General features: G+C 64.4%; 1 protein-coding gene across 2 annotated transcripts; it reads right to left on the bottom strand.

Annotated features, from left to right (window-relative positions):
* Positions 1-5,896: 5,896 nt before the first annotated feature.
* On the bottom strand, positions 5,897-17,419 carry SCARF2 (scavenger receptor class F member 2). 2 transcript variants are annotated; one of them, XM_069496854.1, is made up of 11 exons: positions 17,253-17,419; positions 12,344-12,402; positions 12,159-12,260; positions 11,463-11,982; positions 11,140-11,358; positions 10,886-11,014; positions 10,191-10,294; positions 10,000-10,117; positions 9,662-9,792; positions 8,243-8,395; positions 5,897-7,479 (listed from the first exon to the last, which is right to left on the bottom strand). In XM_069496854.1, the coding sequence occupies exons 1-11, from the start codon at positions 17,417-17,419 to the stop codon at positions 6,590-6,592; spliced, it is 2,592 nt and encodes an 863-aa protein (XP_069352955.1). In that variant the 3' UTR covers positions 5,897-6,589. The 2 variants fall into 2 exon arrangements, with proteins under 2 accessions (XP_069352955.1, XP_069352954.1); XM_069496853.1 differs by having other exon boundaries at positions 9,662-9,777.
* Between the last annotated feature and the right edge of the window lie 13 nt (positions 17,420-17,432).

The raw sequence follows: 17,432 nt of genomic DNA, 5'->3' as shown, positions 1-17,432 counted from the left end.
CTGTCGCCCTGGAGACCCCACTACATTTAAGGGAGGCGCTCCCTATGTTCCCTGGGGCATAGGACGGAAGGCGAGCAGGCCCACCCAACCCTGACCACCGGTGCAGCAGCTCTGCCAGATGTTCCAGTGGTTCTGGCTCTCTCTGCGCTTGGATTCCCATTGTTGGCATGGGTGCAGTTATTGGAATAAAACCCAGCCTTCGCCCCTTGCTGTTGGCCTTGCCAAATGGGGCCCCGAGGACCTTCCCAAGCCATTAAAATGGTTAATATGGCCCAATATAAATTAAAACAGGGACTTCAAGGATTGAGATCGTTATGCAAGATGTGATAGGAGAAGGGAGATTGCTCCCACCGTTTCTCCGTTTAACAGCCCAATCTGTCGTGTTCTTCAAACCGAAAACAAATGGCATCTCACGGTGGATTGCCACCACCTTAACCCAACGGTCCCTTACGGCCCCGGCCTTCATGCACCGAAAGGACGGAACCATTCAGTCTTCTGTGGCCGACAGTTTGCTGTTTCACTTTGCTGACCATGTTCCATACAGCGCCTGATTCAACAGCCTCTGAGCCTCTGCTCCCAGTTGATTTTTTTTAAATTGTGGTAAAATAGACATCACATAAAATGTAAACATTTTAACCATTTTAAGTGTACAGTTCAGTGGCATTAAGTATATTCACCAGCATCCATCTCTAGAATTTTTTCATCATCCTAAACCAAAACTCTGTCTCCATGAAACACTAACTCCCATCTCGCCAGCCCCCGGCAGCCACAATGCCACCTTCTGTCTCCGTGAATTCGAGGGACCTCACATACAGGGAACCATACAGTATTTGTCCTTCTGTGCCCGGCTTCTTCCACTGAGCATCGTGACTTCTAGGTCCACCCACGTCATCAGAATCTCCTTCCTTTTTCTGGCCAATCACATCATCTCTGGAGGGACACAATGAATGCATGGTTACCTGGTGGCCTGGGGGGTAACACACACCTGTGCTGGGAAGACCTCGATGGGACCCAGCTGTCCCTAGCCTGACCTGAGAGGAGATTGAGCTGATGCTTCCAAAGAGGACACAAATGCTCCACGCTGCGCTTGGGGAGGGGCGGTGCCCACATAAGGTTCAGGCCCCCGCGCCTCAGTTAAACTCTTAGGCCTCAGCGGGGGCCCCCGTCTGGTGCCTCAGGTCACGGCCCCCACGTCAGGCAAATGCTGTCCCTCAGCCTTCTAGGTTTTCTTACCTGGCTACGCTACTTTGGGGAGTAACCTGCGCCTGGGAGGCCACACGCCCTCGGCGAGCCCCGTAGGCCAGCGCGGAGAGGACGGGGCTGGGTTCCTCGGGGCTCGTTTGGGCTCTTCAAGGTGTTGCCACAGCCAACCACTAGATGGCACCAAGATTCCATTGTCACCTCCCGGGCACACCTCGTTGTCAACGCAGTCCTGACGGCGGTTCTATTAATAAATCCACAGGGGAGTCCCACCACGCAGGACTGGGAATGTTCCGCTGTTGAGCCTCTCACATGACTGGCCATGTACACACCTCGCCTCTCAAAATGCATGTCGGACCACGAAATAAAATGCCGCTGGAATACCTCCCGTGCGGATGTATGCAGCAGGCACCTTTGGGATCACTGTCCCAAGGGGACGCCAGGACAGCGGCCTCTTCCATTGCCCACTGCGCTTCTTAGGGTCACCGTCCAATCACAGTCCTGCGTTCCTAGGACCCCCTGACCGACGGGTACCTCGAGGTCCGTTGTCCAGCCCAAGGTCATTACAAACCCAGGGAGGCCCATGAGCGCACCCGACCAGCTTAACAGACGCCCTCAGCCCTGCACCTGGGCTCACCCTACGATGACCTCACCCGAAGATGGATGATCCCCGGCCACCGGCCATGCGACAGCTGGGCTCGTCCCAGGTGGAACCACCCACGCCCCCTCGGCCCGCTGTACCCCCGGACTTCCCGTGCTCTCCCCGCTCCTCCTCCTCCTCTGAGTTGGCCTGACCTCCGCAGACCCACTCACCTGTCCTTCAGCTCTTTTCTGTCTTCTCCGCAGACCTCTCCTACCCCCAGTCCTGGGGCACCACTGCCCTCTCGGGAGGCTTTACCTGCCGCTGCGTGGAGGCCTCCCCCGCGGGCAAAGCCAACCTGTCTAAACAAAACCGTCACGATAGCACATCTCCGTCACCTATTCCGCTAGCCAATCTTCAAACCACCTTCCCAGTGGGTACAAATTCTTAATTAGTTAAACTCAAAATAAACAAATAGTCAAACAAACGGAAAAGACAAGCCACACATTGTTGTCTCTCACTCGGCAGAGAAGACCTCCAGATCACCCAGCAGTCAGATCATGAAACCAAAAGAATCTGGCCCCAGAAGTCAAACAAGTGCTCAGAAAGAATCAAAATCAGCACACGAGGACCTGGAACACATGACCAGGGCTGGCAGTCGCCGAAGGTCCCCCACCCAGATCGCCGCTGGGCAGCGGCCCCCAGGGGGCTCGTGTGCAGTGAGCAGGGATGGGAAGGCAGGTCGGGGGACGAGTGTCCACCACAGGAGATGATTTCATTTGGGCTGCTGCAATGGGAAGAAAGTTCTCTAATGAGGACGGTCTCCAAGGAAGGCGGGGGCTGGGTTCCTACAGAGACGGGTAAGCAAAGGTGCGGGGGAGGAGGGCGGGAGGGGCTGGGAGCACGCAGGGGCAACGTGGGCCTTCGGGGCTGACGGTTTCTCAGAACCCAGCGGAAGGGACAAGGTCTCCACCATCACTGTCTTTCTGGAGCTCAGATGAATTTTGATGTCAGTCCGCCTCGGTGTGCCTGTGTGTCTGGTCGTGTGTCTGTGCGTGTGTTTGCAGGGCGGTGTCTGGCTCGTACCTGTATTTCTCGGGGAGTGTGTGTGTTTTAGGGTGAGTACCTGCCTCTGTGCTTAGGAGGGTCCGGGGAGCCGTGTGCCCCTGTTCGGGGTGTCTGTCTCTCACTGTGTTTCTGCTTGCCTGTGGGGTGGGTGTGCTTCTAGGTGGTCTGTCTGTGTTTCTGGGTGTCAGAGGGTGTGTCTGTGTTTTGCAGCGTCTGTCTCAGGACCCAGTGGGCTCTGGTGGAGCCTGTGTATGTGGTAGGTTGTGTGTAAGTCACCGTGTTCCTGTGTGTCTGGCCCCGTGCGTGTGCGCGCTTTGCAGGATGAGGTGCGTCTCTGGGTGTGGGATGCAGGGTGCATGTCTGAAGCCATGTGTCTGTGTGTGCTGGCATGTGCGTGTGTGTGGCGGGCGGTGTGTTTGGTAAGAGTGTCTCGATGCGTTTGTCTCATGCTTCCGTGTCTCTGCTGAAGGCTGTGTGTTTGCAGGATGAATATTTGTCTTTTTTCAGTGTGTCGTGGACTGTGTATGTGTGTGTGTTGTGGGGAGTGTGTCTGTCATGGTGTCTCTGTGTCACGTGGTGAATATGTGTGTTTGGTACGTAATGTGTCTATTTCTGACCGTGGTGAAGTGCGTGTGTGTTGCATGGTTGCGTCTGTCTCGTGTGGTTTCTTTGTGGCCCACAGTGTGTGTGTTGCAGCGTGTGTCTGTGCCGCTGTTTCTGTGTGTGGTGGTACACGGGTGGCCTGCAGTCTCATTGTCCATTTCCGTCGGTCTGCTGGGTTTTGTGTGTGCGCTGCAGGGGCTGGTCCTGCACACGACTGTTGGCTGTAGGTGTCTGCGTGCTGCGGTGTGTCTTGGTGTTTCTGTGAATGCTGGGTTGCATGTTTGTGTTGGAGAGCGGATGTTGTCGGTGTGTGTCTGGGGGAGTGTGTGTGTATTGGCAGGTGAGTGTGCTCCTTTGGGTGCAGTTGTATGTGTGGGTATATGTTGCAGATTGTGTATCTGTCTCTGTGTCTCTGGTGTTCTGGTGGCGTGTGTGTGTGTGTGTGTGTGTGTTTGAGTTTGAGGGGGTGTGTGTTGGTGTTTCCGTGTGTCCAGCCGTGTGAGTGTCTGCTGGCCTGGCAACGTGCGTGTGTGACGTGGGCCGAGTCCTGCTCGAAGCAGGCTGGGCCCGGTCCACACATTCCTCCTGCTCTTTTGTGCTCTGTGATACAAAAAATATTTGCGTTTTCCACGACTCATAATTTTTCCTCCTCAATTGCTACCAGATGTGGGCCCTGTGGTCCCCGTCCCCATGGCAACGGAAGTTCCAGCAGCCGCGGTTCCCTTTTGTGGCGCCTGCCCTGGGAGCTGGCACTGCTGCGAGCCCCAAGGGGGTGGGGAGGAGCGGGTGGTGGGAGGCTGGGGGCGGGGGGTGGTCGCCTCAGCAGCTCCCTTCCCGGGTAGCCACCTGGGCCCTCCAGGGGGGTAGGACAAGTGGCAGGGGCTGGCTGCTGGAATGAGGGGTCCCTGCTCTGTGTGTCACCCACAGGTCAGGTCTCGAACACCTGGGGGGGCTCCCGGGGCAGGGGGAGGAGAGGCTGCAGGAAAGGCCTGGTCACTGACAGCCCCGGTGTCCCCAAATTGTGCTGGCCCAGGCTCGGTGAAGAGCCAAGGGTTGGACAGTCAGGAAGCAGCAGTGTGGTGGACTGATGGTCCCAGGGGTTGGTGGCACAGCCTAGGTCTGAACCACTGCATCGCCCACCGCTGCCCCCCACCCAGTCACTGCCTTGCCCTCTCTCAGCCCAGCGGGGCATCTGCCCCTCCTGGCTGACTTTGAGCCTGTGTTCTCAACCCCAGCAGCCAGCATGGCGTGGTGCCCGAGTGGATTGGGGGCTGGCCAGCTGCAGGGAGGGGGCCCAGCTGGCCCTTGGGAAGCAGCATGGCCCAAGACAGGCAGCCTGCATTGCACGTGCTGCCCGACCAGGCCTGGCGCAGGAACTGTGTCCCTGCCAGCTGTTCCGGTTGGCCTCTCCGGGGTCGGAGGCCATCTGCACTCAGGTAGCTGAGCCCTTGTATGGGTGACCAGCGTTGACCTCAGTGGGGTATCCAGCTAGAGGGCGGGAGCGTTGCCAGGATGAGATCCCTGCGCTGCCAGCGTCAGATGACAGTGCTGGGCTGTGGGCTGCCGGGTGATCAGAGGCTCTTGGCAGCTGGGCGTCAGGAGACGGGAGACATGGGAGAGCGGGAAGAAGCCTGCTGGGCAGAGGCAGGAGGTGGGAGGAGCCCAGACAGTGGAGCTGTTGGAACTTAGTGGGGGAATGTCAGAGCCATGGAAAGGTGAGGGTCTGTGGCTTAAGAAGGCCATTTAGGAGGCTGCCCAAGGGGGCTGGGCGTGGCGAAGGCCCTGGGGGACAAATGGTCACAGAAGGCCGGGCAGCAGGGGCTGACTTGGGGGCAGGGGCTCTGGGCCAGGCAGGCTCCCCGCTCTCCTTCAACCTCCTGCAGTGGCAGGGAAGGCGGGTGAGGAGTTTCCGGCTGAGGACAAGGAGCCCATTGAGGCAGACAGCAGGGCTCTGTGCAGCGGCAGACCGTCTTGTTTGTGCCGCAGCAGGCTGGGCTGGAGGCAGTGCCTTTGGCCCCCTGGCCCCAGCCCCTACCCGCCCAGCACCCCTCAACAGCTCTGAGCCCCAAGTTAACAGCAGGAGCCAGCGTGGAAGGCACAGATCAGAGGCCAAGCGCCCACCCCCCTCCCAGCCAAGGGCTTCCGCTGGGTCTGGGCTGACCCACCCTTCCCCTGAGTGACCCATCCAGGCTGGGGCAGGCCAGGGCGGGGCTGGAGGGGCCTAAACTTGGTAAGTGAGCGAGGACAGGTGGATGCAGCCCTATTCCAGCATGGTCGTGGGACCCTCACACCTGGGCTCCAAGGCTGCGCTTAGGAGCCAGGTCCCGGGGGTTGTGAGTGCAGGCCCGGCAAGGTCACGGGCAGTTTCTTTGGGGGGGATCTTTGCCCAAAGCCCACAGACAGGAAGTAATTGGATGGCAGGGTGGGAAAAAGGCACTTTATTAAGAAAGCTTTGGCCTAGCCCCCGCCGGGAGGAACCCACCCTGGGGCACCGGGCGGGGCGGAGCAGCCCTCCGGGGCCATAAATACAGCTCCTCAGGCCACCTGAGCTGCCCCTGGGGTCCCTACGCATGGAGGGCAGAGGGAGGCCATCAAAACCGGCTCGACAGCTGAGGGGCTGGGGCTGGGGCTGGGGCGCCAGGGAAGGGAAGGGGTGGACGGACCGAGCCCTCGAGGAGCAGAGACCAGCCCTCCTCCCCGGGCTCGGGTCAGCCAGATGCCCTGGGGCCGGGCCGGTGGAAGGAGCCTCGGGTTCCTGGCTGCAGCCACGGCAGGCGTCCCCGGCCAGCGGCGCCAGGCCCTGGCCAGCAAGAGGCAGCGGGGCAAAAGCGCGCCTGGCTCCCCCCAATGAGACGCAGCCCCGACCAAGTGCACGCGCGGCCCTAAGAGGCGGCCTCTGGGCGGAACCCCTCGTCCTTGGCCAATGAGACGCGGGCTGGTCGGGCGCTCCGTGACTCGGCCAATGGGGACCAGGGAGTCGCCGGCCAAGCGCCTGTCGGCCCTCAGCCGCCGGAGCACGTGGCTCCGACCAGGCGGCGACTGTGCGACCTGAGCCAAGGCGACGCAGCGCCGCCGGCCCAGGCGCAGGCCCGGGCGAGGGGCGCTGGGAAGCCGGGAGAGCAGCCGGGGCGCCGCGGGCTACAGGGTGGGCGCGCCCGCCCTGCCCGGCTCGCCCGCCGCCTCCCGGCTCTTCTTGCGCGGCGGCTTCTGGATGGGGGTCTTCTTCCGGGGGGTGTCCGGCGCCGGCGACCCGGTCGCCGCCTTGTCGGGCCCCGGGGCCTCGGACGCCAGGGGCGCGCGGGCGGGCGAGGCGGGCGGCACCGAGCGCTTGGCCTTCTGCGGCGGCGGCGGCTTCTCCCGCGGGCCCTCGGCGCGGCCCAGGCTGCGAGTCTTGCCCCGCAGCTCCGCGGCCAGAAGGGAGGCGGCCTCGGGCGCGCTGCGCGGGGGACCGCCGGCGTCCGTGGGCTCCGGGAGGCCGGGGCCGCGGCCCCGCGCTCGGGCCCGGGGCGGCGAGGGCGCGGCCAGGGCCGTCGCCTCCTCGGCCAGCCCCGGGGGCCGCGGCGTCGGGTCGCGGGTTCGCGGACTGCCAGGCTCGTCCGGCCGCGCCGACGTGTCGCTGGGCGTCCGTTTCCTCTTGCTCGGGCTGGGCGCGGCCTCGGGGCCGGGGAGCGGTGGCGAGGGCGCACGGGCGGCGGCAGCGGCTCCGTGCTTGCCGTGGATCCAGGACACCTTGGGCTTGGTGGCGGGGTCGGGCGGCGGCGGCTTCCTGCGCTCCGGCGATGGCGACAGCGACAGGCCCCCGGCCTCTCCCCGGGCCCGGGCCGGCCGGGCCTCGCGCCGGGCTACCCGCGCGTACAGAGCCCCGCCGGGCCCCTCCACGCTGGACGCCGACCGCTCGCTGTCTGAGGACGCGGGGAGGGGCGTCGCGTCCTCGGCGGACGCCGCTGTGGTCAGAGGCGCGGGGGACGGTGCTGGGTCCTCGGCAGGGACGGTGGGGGCCTCCGGATCCTGGCTCTCCGCTGCTGCCTCTGCTGAGGGAGGAGCGGGCGGTCAGGGCCTCTGGGAGTAGCTCCAACAGGTCCAACCTCCAGGTGCAGCCTTCACCTCCCCTCCTACCCCACCCCGCTGGCTCTGCGCCGCCCTGGCGTCCAGACGTGCCCGGTGCATCCAGAGCACGGACCACAAGCTTAGTTCAGAGCCCAGGGCGTGCGGGCGCGTTCCTGGGACCAAGCCCAGCCTTGGCCTGGCCCGCACTCCTTCTCCCCACCACGCCCCCAGCCTCAGGGGCCAACATCATCACATTTGAGGCTGCAGCAACTCCGCGGGGATTCCACGATCCCTTCAGAGGCAAGGCTTCTGAGGCTCAGAGGTTAGTCACCTGCCCAAGGTCATCCAGGGGGATGGTCAAGGGAGGAGAGACCAGCATCCCAGCGGTCAGGGTCCCTTCCACTACCTCTGGGCTCAAGGCTGAGGTGACAGTGCATCCCAAGCCCTGCAGATCCCCTCCTCCTGTCTCCTCTGCTACCCTCCATTCAGGCCCAGAACCTCTGTCTCCCTGGTATTTCCCAGAAGTGACCTCGGACTTTGGCCAGTGACAGGAGAGCCCATCTCCCCACACCCTACTCCAGTGCTGAACAACACAGAACCCAGGTCTGCAGCCTCAGCTACTGAGCAACCTGCGGGTAGCAGTGTCGCCATGCCTTTCCTCCCCACGTGCCCCAGGGCACAGAGATCTTTAAAGTGGGAACATGTCCCTGGGCTGGAGCCATGCCCAAGCAGGGCCATACTCACCCTCATGGGGTACACAGTACACGGGGCCTTCATCAGTGGTGTCAAAGGAGGAGAAGGAAGCCCGGGAGGACCAGGATGGTGAGGGCTGCTCCAGCCCTGAGGGTGGCTCCAGGAAGCTACAGTTGAGCGTGTTATCCAGGTCGTGATGGGCCACTGGGGAAGGAGGGAGGCAGAGGTGCTGGGGCCATGCCTTGCCCTAGCCCGTGCCCTCATGGGCCCTGCTGCCACGAATGTTAAGGGAGTGATCAAGCCCAGCCCCACCCTAAGACTGCAGGTGGGACAGGCAAGTCAACAGGTGGAGTGGCACCAGGCCAGGACTGGAGTATGGGTGGAGGTGAACCCGGTAAAGAAGAAGGGGGAACAATGTGTGTGAAGGCGCAAGGCATGCTTGTGCAGCCAGGGAGCTGAAAAAGTGGGGCTGAAGTGTTGGGAAAGGTGGGAGATGGGGCTGGAGAGAAACGTGCTCCGAGGCCTCCAAGCCATGCATGCTTCAGACCTTGTTTTGTGGGACCCAGGGAACCTTGGAACACTTTTCAGCCCAAATGTGCAGTGGGAAGGCTGCCCTTTGGCTAAGCGAAACTTTGTGGGTTGTACCCCCCAGCCCTGGCCTCCAGAGATTCAGACCCCCACAGTGGGGATCCCAGAAGCTGGCTGGCCTGGCCCCCATTCCACAGTTGGGATGTGGGGTCCAGCCCCCACACCTGTGTCCACAGATGCCCTGCTGCTGGGTGGGCCAACGGGTTTTCTCAGCTGTGTCCTTTACCTCCCAAGAGTCTGAGCCCCCTCCACGCCATCATCAGAAATAAATGGAAAACAGAGGGAGAGAGGGTCTGCCCCAGGTGTGAGTCAGCAGAGAGGAGAGCAGCATCCCCCGCTTGGTAGGGCGGGGTGACTGAGGGACCAGCTTGCCCTGGGCTCAGGAACTGCTGGGGATGCAGGCAGGAGAGAGGCGGGCCACCCATTCTCCTGCAGCTCCTACAGACTAGGGGTGGGGCTGCCCGGCCCATATGTCCACCCTCCCATGCAGTCATTCATAGGCCCCAACGCTTCCCACACACGCCCCACACTTGCCTGCACACCTAGGACTCTTGCCTTCCTCCCTGGCCCCACCCACAGCAGCATCCCCTGTCCTTTCCTCTAGTCGCACCTCCCCGCACCAACTTACACCAACACTCAGGGAATGCCCCCTCTCCCCGCTTCCTTTTCTTTCTATTTTAGAAACAGGATCTTGCTATGTTGCCCAGCATGGTCTCAAACTCCTGGGCTAGAGCCATCCTCCCGCCTCAGCCTCCCGAGCGCTGGGACTACAAACGCGAGCCACCACGCCACACCAAGACCTGGACCCCTGCACACCCGTTTCCCAGCCGCTTCGTGCGTCGGGGGGTGTTTCCCCCAAAGACCCCGCGTCATCACCCTTACCTACGACTTTGGGCAGTTTCTGCCTGCGGAGCGGGATCCGGGGCAACTTCATGCTGATGCGACTGAAGCGCCCGCACAGCCGCTGCGGCGCCTTCTTCCTCCGCAGCGAGAGCTCCCTGCGGGGGCGGGGCCTGAGCGAGGGGCGGGGCCGGGCGGCCCTATCTGGGAGGGGAGTCAAACGGAGGGGCGGGGCCGGGCGGCCCTATCTCGGGGGGGAGTCAAACGGAGGGGCGGGGCCAGGGGCGGGGCGGGGCGGGGCCAGGGCCGGGGCGGGGGGCAGGGCGGCGCCCGCGAGCGGGGGCGGCGCCGCGGAAGGAGGGGGCGGCGTCGGGCCTCACCGGCGCGCGGGGTCCTGGCCGCGGCACGCGCAGCAGCAGCCGAGCAGTGAGAGCAGCAGGCCGAGGAGCAGGGCGAGCAGCGCGCCCGCGCCCATCACGCCTTTGCGCTGGTTGGTCTCTGTGGGGGGCACCGGATCAGCGCGGGTGTCCGCACCCCCGCATTCCCAGACGCGCCGCCCCCCATCACTCACCCAGGCGGCAGGCGCCGGTGACCGGGTCGCACGAGTCCTCGTGGCAGCTGCAGGCCTGGGCGCAGTCCACGCCGTGGAGCCCGGGCGGGCACGTCACGTTGCAGCTGTGGGGGCTCGGGGTCAGGCGGACCGCAGCCCCTTGGGGACGCCCTCTGCTCCCGCCCGGCTCCCGCGACCAGCCCGCGCGGTCCCGGTCCTGGTCCCGGAGCTGGGCTCCCTAGCCCCGTTCTCTAAGGACCGCGGCCCACCGCGGCCCACCGCGGCCCACCCCGACCCGTGGGCGCGCGCTGGGTGGCCAGTGTTTTGGAGATCAACGTGGGCACCCCCTGCGAGGCTGTTGGTGGGGGATGGGACCGCGGTTACGGCCGCAGCGTCGTTTCTAGGGTTGACTCTCGTGCGGGTAGGAAGAGGGGCCACCGGACCAGACCTTTGACTATAAGTGGGAGTCCTTGCTCCCTCTACACCACCTCGGGGTCACCTCAGAAGCCCACCGACCACAGGCTGCGCGCATCGGCTCCACACCGGGGCAGGAAACTGCCCCAAAGAGCCTGTTGTCACTCCTTGGCTGGGGTGACAGCCCCGCCCAGGGTGGTGAGGCCCGCCTGGGCCCCACCTCCTCAGCCCCTGGGGTCTGGCTGGAGCCCCCTGTGTTGGGATATCTCGCCGCCAACCCCCTCTGGTCCCGGGGCGCTCACTGGGGCCCGTGGACGCCGGGGCTGCACAGGCAGCGCCCCGACTGGAAGTCGCAGTGGCCGCTACCACAGTCTGCACACACGAAGGCGCAGTCCTCGCCGTAGGTTCCGTTGCTGCACTTGGTCTCGCACCTTGGAACGAGGGGAGGGGCGTCAGCAGAAATAGAGGCAAACGGACCCAAAGGGTGCAGAGGGCTTTCGTGCGGGAGGCAGGCCGGGGGCTGCGTGTCTGGGCCGATGCAGGCACGGCTGCTCACCGGTCGCCGATCCAGCCCGCGTTGCAGCGCGTGCACTTGCCGGTGACATGGTTGCAGGCGTGCCCGTCGCGGCACGGCGGGCAACGGTGGCTGCAGCCCTCGCCGTAGAAGCCCGTGGCGCACGGCTGGTCGCACTTGGTTCCGTTCCAGCCGGGCTCACACGTCAGGCAGCGGCCCTCGGCCACCGTGCACGGTTGCTGGCCCTTACACTGGCCGCACCTGGGGAAGGGGTCGAGGCTAGGGGGGGCGGGGACCGGCCCCACCTCCGCCCCATTCGCGGCCCGCCTTTCCCTCCTCCCTCCGCGGCCGGGGCCCGCGCTTACCGGCGGCGACAGCCCAAGCCGTAGAAGCCGGCGGGGCACGGCTCGCGACAGTACTTGCCACGGTAACCCGGCTCGCAGGCGCACGTGCCGTCCAGCGGGTGGCAGCGGCCGCGGAAGCACTGGCAGTAGCGATCGCAGCGTGCGCCGAACGTCCGCTCGCGGCACTGGCAGCGGCCGCTCTGCTGCTCACAGGGCGACGAGTTGCAGGCGCACTGATTGTTGCAGCTGCGGCCCCACCAGCCTGCGTGGCACAAGCAGGCTCCGGTCTGTGGGTCGCAGCGCGACGTTGCGCTGCAGTAGCATGCACTGGCGCACTGCGCGCCCCACCAGCCCGGCTCACAGCGGCACGCGCCGCTCCGAGGGTGGCACGCGCCGTGCTGGCACTGGCACGCGTGCTCGCAACGCGCGCCCCAGCGCCGCGCATGACAAGTACACTGGCCCGTCACGTCCTCGCATTGCCCGTGTGGGTGGCAGCTACACAGCTCCTTGCAGTCGGGGCCCCAGAACTGGCGCGGGCACTCTGCAGAGACGAGCAGAGAGGGTGGATGGCCCCGGTGCTTGAGTGGGTGCCCGGGCCTATTCAAGGAACCTGCCCTGGGTCCCCGGCTCCCGCCCCCGCTTGGGGACCCGCCCCCAAGCCGTATCCGACCCCGCACCCCGCCTCCCTGCTCAGGCCCCGCCCCACCCCGAGCTCACTGGTGTCGCAGTTGGCACCGAAGTAGCCGTGGCGGCAGCGACACTCGCCCGGCCGCACGCACACCTCGTTCTCTGAGCACGTTGAGTTGCCTTCGCACACCGCTGTGGACGAGACGGGCCCCAGCTGCCGCACATCCTAGCCCCGCCTCTGCCCCCTGGCCAGGTCCCCGGGGTGCCCCACTCACCGATCCCACACTCGTCCCCCTGCTGCCTCCAGCCGGCGCAGCACGTGGGCACCTGGGAGCTGGAGCAGAGGGAGGACCACTGAGCCTGTCGCCTGTCCCTCAGCCCCATCCGCCCCAGGGTTCCGCGGCAGCCTCCCCGCCTCCCCGGTCGCGGTCCTCCCCTAGCGAGGGGGTTACCGAGGCCCTGCCAGCCACTGTTGTAGGTGCGGAGACTCCCAGTGAGCAGGGAAGACACAAACTCCAGCCCTGGGGAGCCGATGCCTTCACCCTCCGTGTCCTGCCTAACTCCTCTCCCACAGCCACTAGGCCTGAGAAGAGGCCGTGTGTCCCAGGAGGGGCTGCAGTGAGCTGGGGAGAGGACCCTGGGCCTCCAGGACCTGCTCAAATGTGGGTGTCTAGGGGTTCCCTGGGAAGGGGGGCCCGGCCAGATGGGTGTCAGGGATCCTGATGTGATATGACTGGGACAGCACCAGGACTGGCTGGGCCAGACGGACACACCTGCATGCCCAGTTGGGGCCAAGCAGGAGGGCAGAGGGGCATCCTCTGTGGGGGATGGGTTGTACACAGAGGTGACCACTTGGCAGAGGGGGCTTCGGAGGGAGGCAGGAAGGAGCAGGCACATGCGGAGTCCTCCACGTGCAAAAGGAAAGTCGCTGTGAGGCTCCAGAGCACCAGGGCAGGACTTGGGTGGAGGAAGGGGATACTAGGGCCTCTATTACGCTGATTGGTTGACTCTTGTTTCATTTTATTCAGCTTTACAAAGTATGGGATGTCACCTCAGCATACGGTAATTTGTAACTGTAGCACTGGGCGGATGTGGGGTGTGGGCACAAAGGTTGGGGGCCCTGCCTGAGGGGAGACAGGATGGCTGGAGGGGTGCTCAGGGGCTGAGCTGGGGTGAGCCCACACTTGGGGGCCAGAGGAGGCTGAGAAGGAACAGCCACTGAGGCTGTAGGATCGTAGAGTCCCATCAGACTCAAAAGAACTTCGCCTCAATCCTAAAGGCACGTAGCAGCCATTCACACTTTAGAGAAAAGGAGTGTGCATCAGAAGGATCTGAATCTAAAAGAAGGCTGCGGCGGTGGGAGCAGCCTGGGGGGACCTGGAGACGCTGGAGGGTGGGACAGACTGGGAAGGGAGAGGCTGCAGCTGTCCCACCATGCCCTGAACACTCCTGCCCGGGCTGCAGAAGACTCCCCAGCCATTCCCCAGCTCGCCATGGCTGCCACACCCTGGATGGGGCACCGAGGCCCTAAGGGAGGCCCCTCCTCACCGAAAGGACTTGGCTCTCCCTCAGGCCACAGATGGTACCTGAACAGGATCGTACAATCCCAAACTTCGAGGAGTAAGTCCAGTGTATTTTCAGCTAATAAAACTGGAGACAGGAATACAAGGCAGGCCTGGCTTTTCCTGTCCCCCACATTGTCCCCACCCACCCAGCCCTGACCTGGGGGCTTGAAGGTACCCACTAGCAGGGAGACCCAAGTCTGCTAGCTCATCGCCCTCCCCCCTGTGCCTGGTTCTGAACCCTGGCCTCTGGATGGACAGCCTCTGCTGGTGTCCCCCCTGCAGGCAGCCTTGCCAGATGGGATTGTCCCGGAGGCACTGACCCCCTTCTGCCCTGGATGGCCTGGCCGCATGACTCTGTAACTAGCAGCCTGGTCTTAAGGGCATACTCAGCTGGGTTTGCTGCCTGGGACTTCGGGCATGGAGCTTAAGTTCTCTGAGCCTCAGGCTCCTTAGCTATACAAGGGGGCCCGTGGGTTTGGCTGGATTAAGAGAGACAAGATGTGTGAAGTGTTTGCGCACACTAAGAGCTTAGCCTTGGCTTTGGTTTAAGTCAGTCTGCCCTCCAGCCCGTGCTGAACCCGGAAATTCTGGGAGCAGTTTCCAGGGAGCCCGAGTCTATCTGGTCATCTCAGCACAGTGGGTGCCAGGCCTCACCCCAGCAGAGCTGACACCCACTGGCAGGACAGAGCCCATGTGGGTTCACCGAGAACAAGAGGCCTTCCTTCTTGGAAGTGCTGGCAGACAAGGCTAGTGTGGCAAGGCCACGCTTGGAGATCGCACGAAGGTGGGTGGGGAGCAATGGCCCACAGCAGGGGCAGTTCCCACGCTGGCTCTGCAAGTTAGCGAGACCCCGCGAGCCAGGCCACTCCGCAGAGCACCTCCGCTCAGCATGCATGACGTGCTGCGGGCTGCTGCTCCACGGATCATACAGTTCTGTGATTCAAATGCACAGCGACTGCGCCCATCTTAAAGTCTGCTTCTTGTGCCTGTCACCGTTCTCCCCCAAAGCCAGCCAGGGAGACTTCTCTGCCTGCCACAGCACGTGGGACCCCACACCTGCCCGGCTCTCCTGTTCCCCCCGTTACCCCTCCTGGTTTCTGTCCCTGTCTCAGATGCCTCCTCTGTCCACACCAGCCCCCTCAGGAAGTTCACTGGGTCCCATCAGGACACTGACAATGACTTGGGGGCCCTCAGCGCCAGACTGGCAAATCCAACTGCCCATTGGACAAGATGTCACCACTGGGAGGCCTCGGGGGTGTCTCAGGCTGAACTGAACTCCCGACCTTCTCCGCACCCCAAGTCTTCTGCATCTCAGGTAACCTCTGTCCTTCCAGGCTGGGAAGCTGAGACCCCGAGAGGCATCTCTAACTCCTCTTTCCAGCCCACAACAGACCCAAGGAGACATACGTCGGCTCTGTCTCCCAAACTACATCTGAGGTGGGGCCACTTCTCCCTTGCCACGTGGAAGGGAGAGCCACCTGCCATCTCCCTGGCTTCTCCTGACTTCGTAACTGGCCCTAGCTTCTGCCCCCCCTGCCCCGCGGTGCCATCCCACCCCCCTGTGCAAAGCCCCCTGGGGTTCCCATGGCCCTCAGAGAAAAAGTCCTCCGAGCAGAGGCAGCCCACCCTCACTGACAGCCCTCCTGGGCTCTACTTCCGAAGCCGTCTGGACTGGGAGCCTTGCCCCAGACACCCACCCGCCCCCTCTCCCGCAGGCCTGTGCTCACCCAGCCCCTTCTCAGGGGGTCTCCCCAGATCATCTGAAATGAAACCGCACCCTCCAACTCAGCACCTCCTCCCCAGCTCCCCAGCTGTCTAGATGCACTTGCTTTTCTGGTCTCTATGTCTCCTCCACCACCAGGACAGAGGCGTTGGTCTCTGTCGGGCACAGGCACAGGCCTGGCACACAGTAGGTGCATGGGATGTTAGTGGCTGAATATGCCCCTCTCCCCTGGGACTCCTGCCCCCCAGGAAAGGGACTGGCTGGTGGAAGCCTTGCAAGGCGAGGGAGGGTAACAAAGAGGTGGCCCGGATCCCAGGTGCGCAGTGCATGGAGTGGCCGTCCTTCTCGTTAACCCTGGCCACACGCGATCACAGTAATCCTCCCTTAACCCCATGAAGTGGGTGTGATCACCATTTTATAGAGGTGGATACAGGCCCAGAGAGGTCAAGCAACTTGCCCAGGTCCACACAGCTGGGTCGGGGTGGCACCATGATGTGAATGCAAACCCGGGCTCTTTGGTTACGGGAACAGGCCCCTCATGGGGAGGTCTCCGGCTTCCCGTCAGCTGGAGCCTGCCGTGGGACCCCCATCCCTGGCCCTGGCCCTGGCCCTGTTGGGGGCGGAGGGTGGGCCGAGCAGCCAGCCCCGGGGCGATCGCGCACTCCCCTCTCGGCCCGGCCCCGCCCGCCGCCGCCGCTGCATTCCTGGGCCCGGGAGGCCCGAGGCGGCCGCGGCGGCGTCGATGCGAAGCAGATGGCGGGCCAGGCCGGCCCCCGCCCCGGAGGCGGGGCTCGCAGCGGGGAGGGGTCTGCGCGCCTCGGACCCGATTTCGGAAACCGCGCGCGGCCCCCTTACAGCCCCTTGTCTGCGCCGACCGCCGAGACCCTGGACTCGGCCTCCCGCGGCCCTGAGGCCCAGGGCGCCCCGACCGGACCCAGCCCGGGGCCCGCGGCCGCCTCTCCAGCTGCCCGCCCGTGCGGCGCCCCCCAACGCAGGCCACGGCGCCCCCACGAGTCGAGATGCCCTTGACCTCGCCGCGGCCTCTGACCAGCCGACCAGGTCCCCCGACCCCTGTTCCCACTCCTGGCGTCTTGTCCTCGGCACTTCGCCCTTCGCACAAGCTCCCAGGCCCGCCGACCTCCGGCAGGGCCTGTCCCCTGCCTGTCCCACACTGGCTTCCCCAGCCGGCTCCTTGTGGGGCCCCACCTCTATGCGGCCCCTTCATGCTCCCAGGATCCCCACCTGGGAGTCGCCGGGGTTCCCACATCCTCCAGTTCCCTGCGCCTGTCATTGTCTTTTCGACTCGGGCTTCCGTCTGGTCCACTCTGAGCGCCGGCTCCGCGGAGCTCACCTTCGTCACCACCCCCTCCCACCGCGCCCGCTCTTTCTAAGACGCGAATCTGTCTTTCCGAGTCTCGCCTGCCCCGAGCCCTCTCCTGCTCCCACTTCCCGGGAGCGCCGCTCCTCTCCCTTAGACCCCCCTCACTCCACTCCAGGCTCGAGTCGCACTGGTGCCTGGGCCTTCGCACATGCGGTTCCTTCTGCTTGAAATGCCCTTCCCTGGCTTCTCCCTAAGGCCTTCACAACTCAGCCCAAGGCTGAGTCTTTTTCCGAGTCTTTCCTGAAACCTCGGACACCGTGTGTCACCCCTCTGGGCGCCCACGTCACTCTGTTCTCCTCTCAGGTGACTTGTGGTCCAGGGTATCCTCGGATGCACTGCCGTGGCCCGGGGCCCAAACTCGGCGTGGAACGGAGCCGGCGTCGGCGAGGGCGTCCGAAGGGGCCCGCACGCTCGGCACAGGGAGGTCCCGGGAGCCCCCCACCGACGCCGAGCGCCAGCGTCCCCTCCCCAGGGCGTCCCTCTCGGCCCCCTCCCCCGCCAGGCCGGGCTCCTACCCAGGCGCGCGGCACACGTTGCGGCCGCGCGGGTTCAGCTCCTGGGGCGCCGCGGGGCCGGGCAGCAGCCAGAGCAACAGCAGCAGCGGCGGCAGCAGCGGTGGCGGCGGCCCCCCGGCTCCCCGGCGCCGCGCCGGCCCGGCCCCCCGGGGCCCTGCGCCCTCCATGCGGCGCGGGGCA

This window comes from Eulemur rufifrons, chromosome 21 (genome assembly GCF_041146395.1).
Source record: "Eulemur rufifrons isolate Redbay chromosome 21, OSU_ERuf_1, whole genome shotgun sequence".
In the NCBI taxonomy this organism is placed as follows: Eukaryota; Metazoa; Chordata; class Mammalia; order Primates; family Lemuridae; genus Eulemur; species Eulemur rufifrons.
Note: the sequence above shows the minus strand (reverse complement) of the source record. Positions and strands in the feature narration are given on the sequence as shown.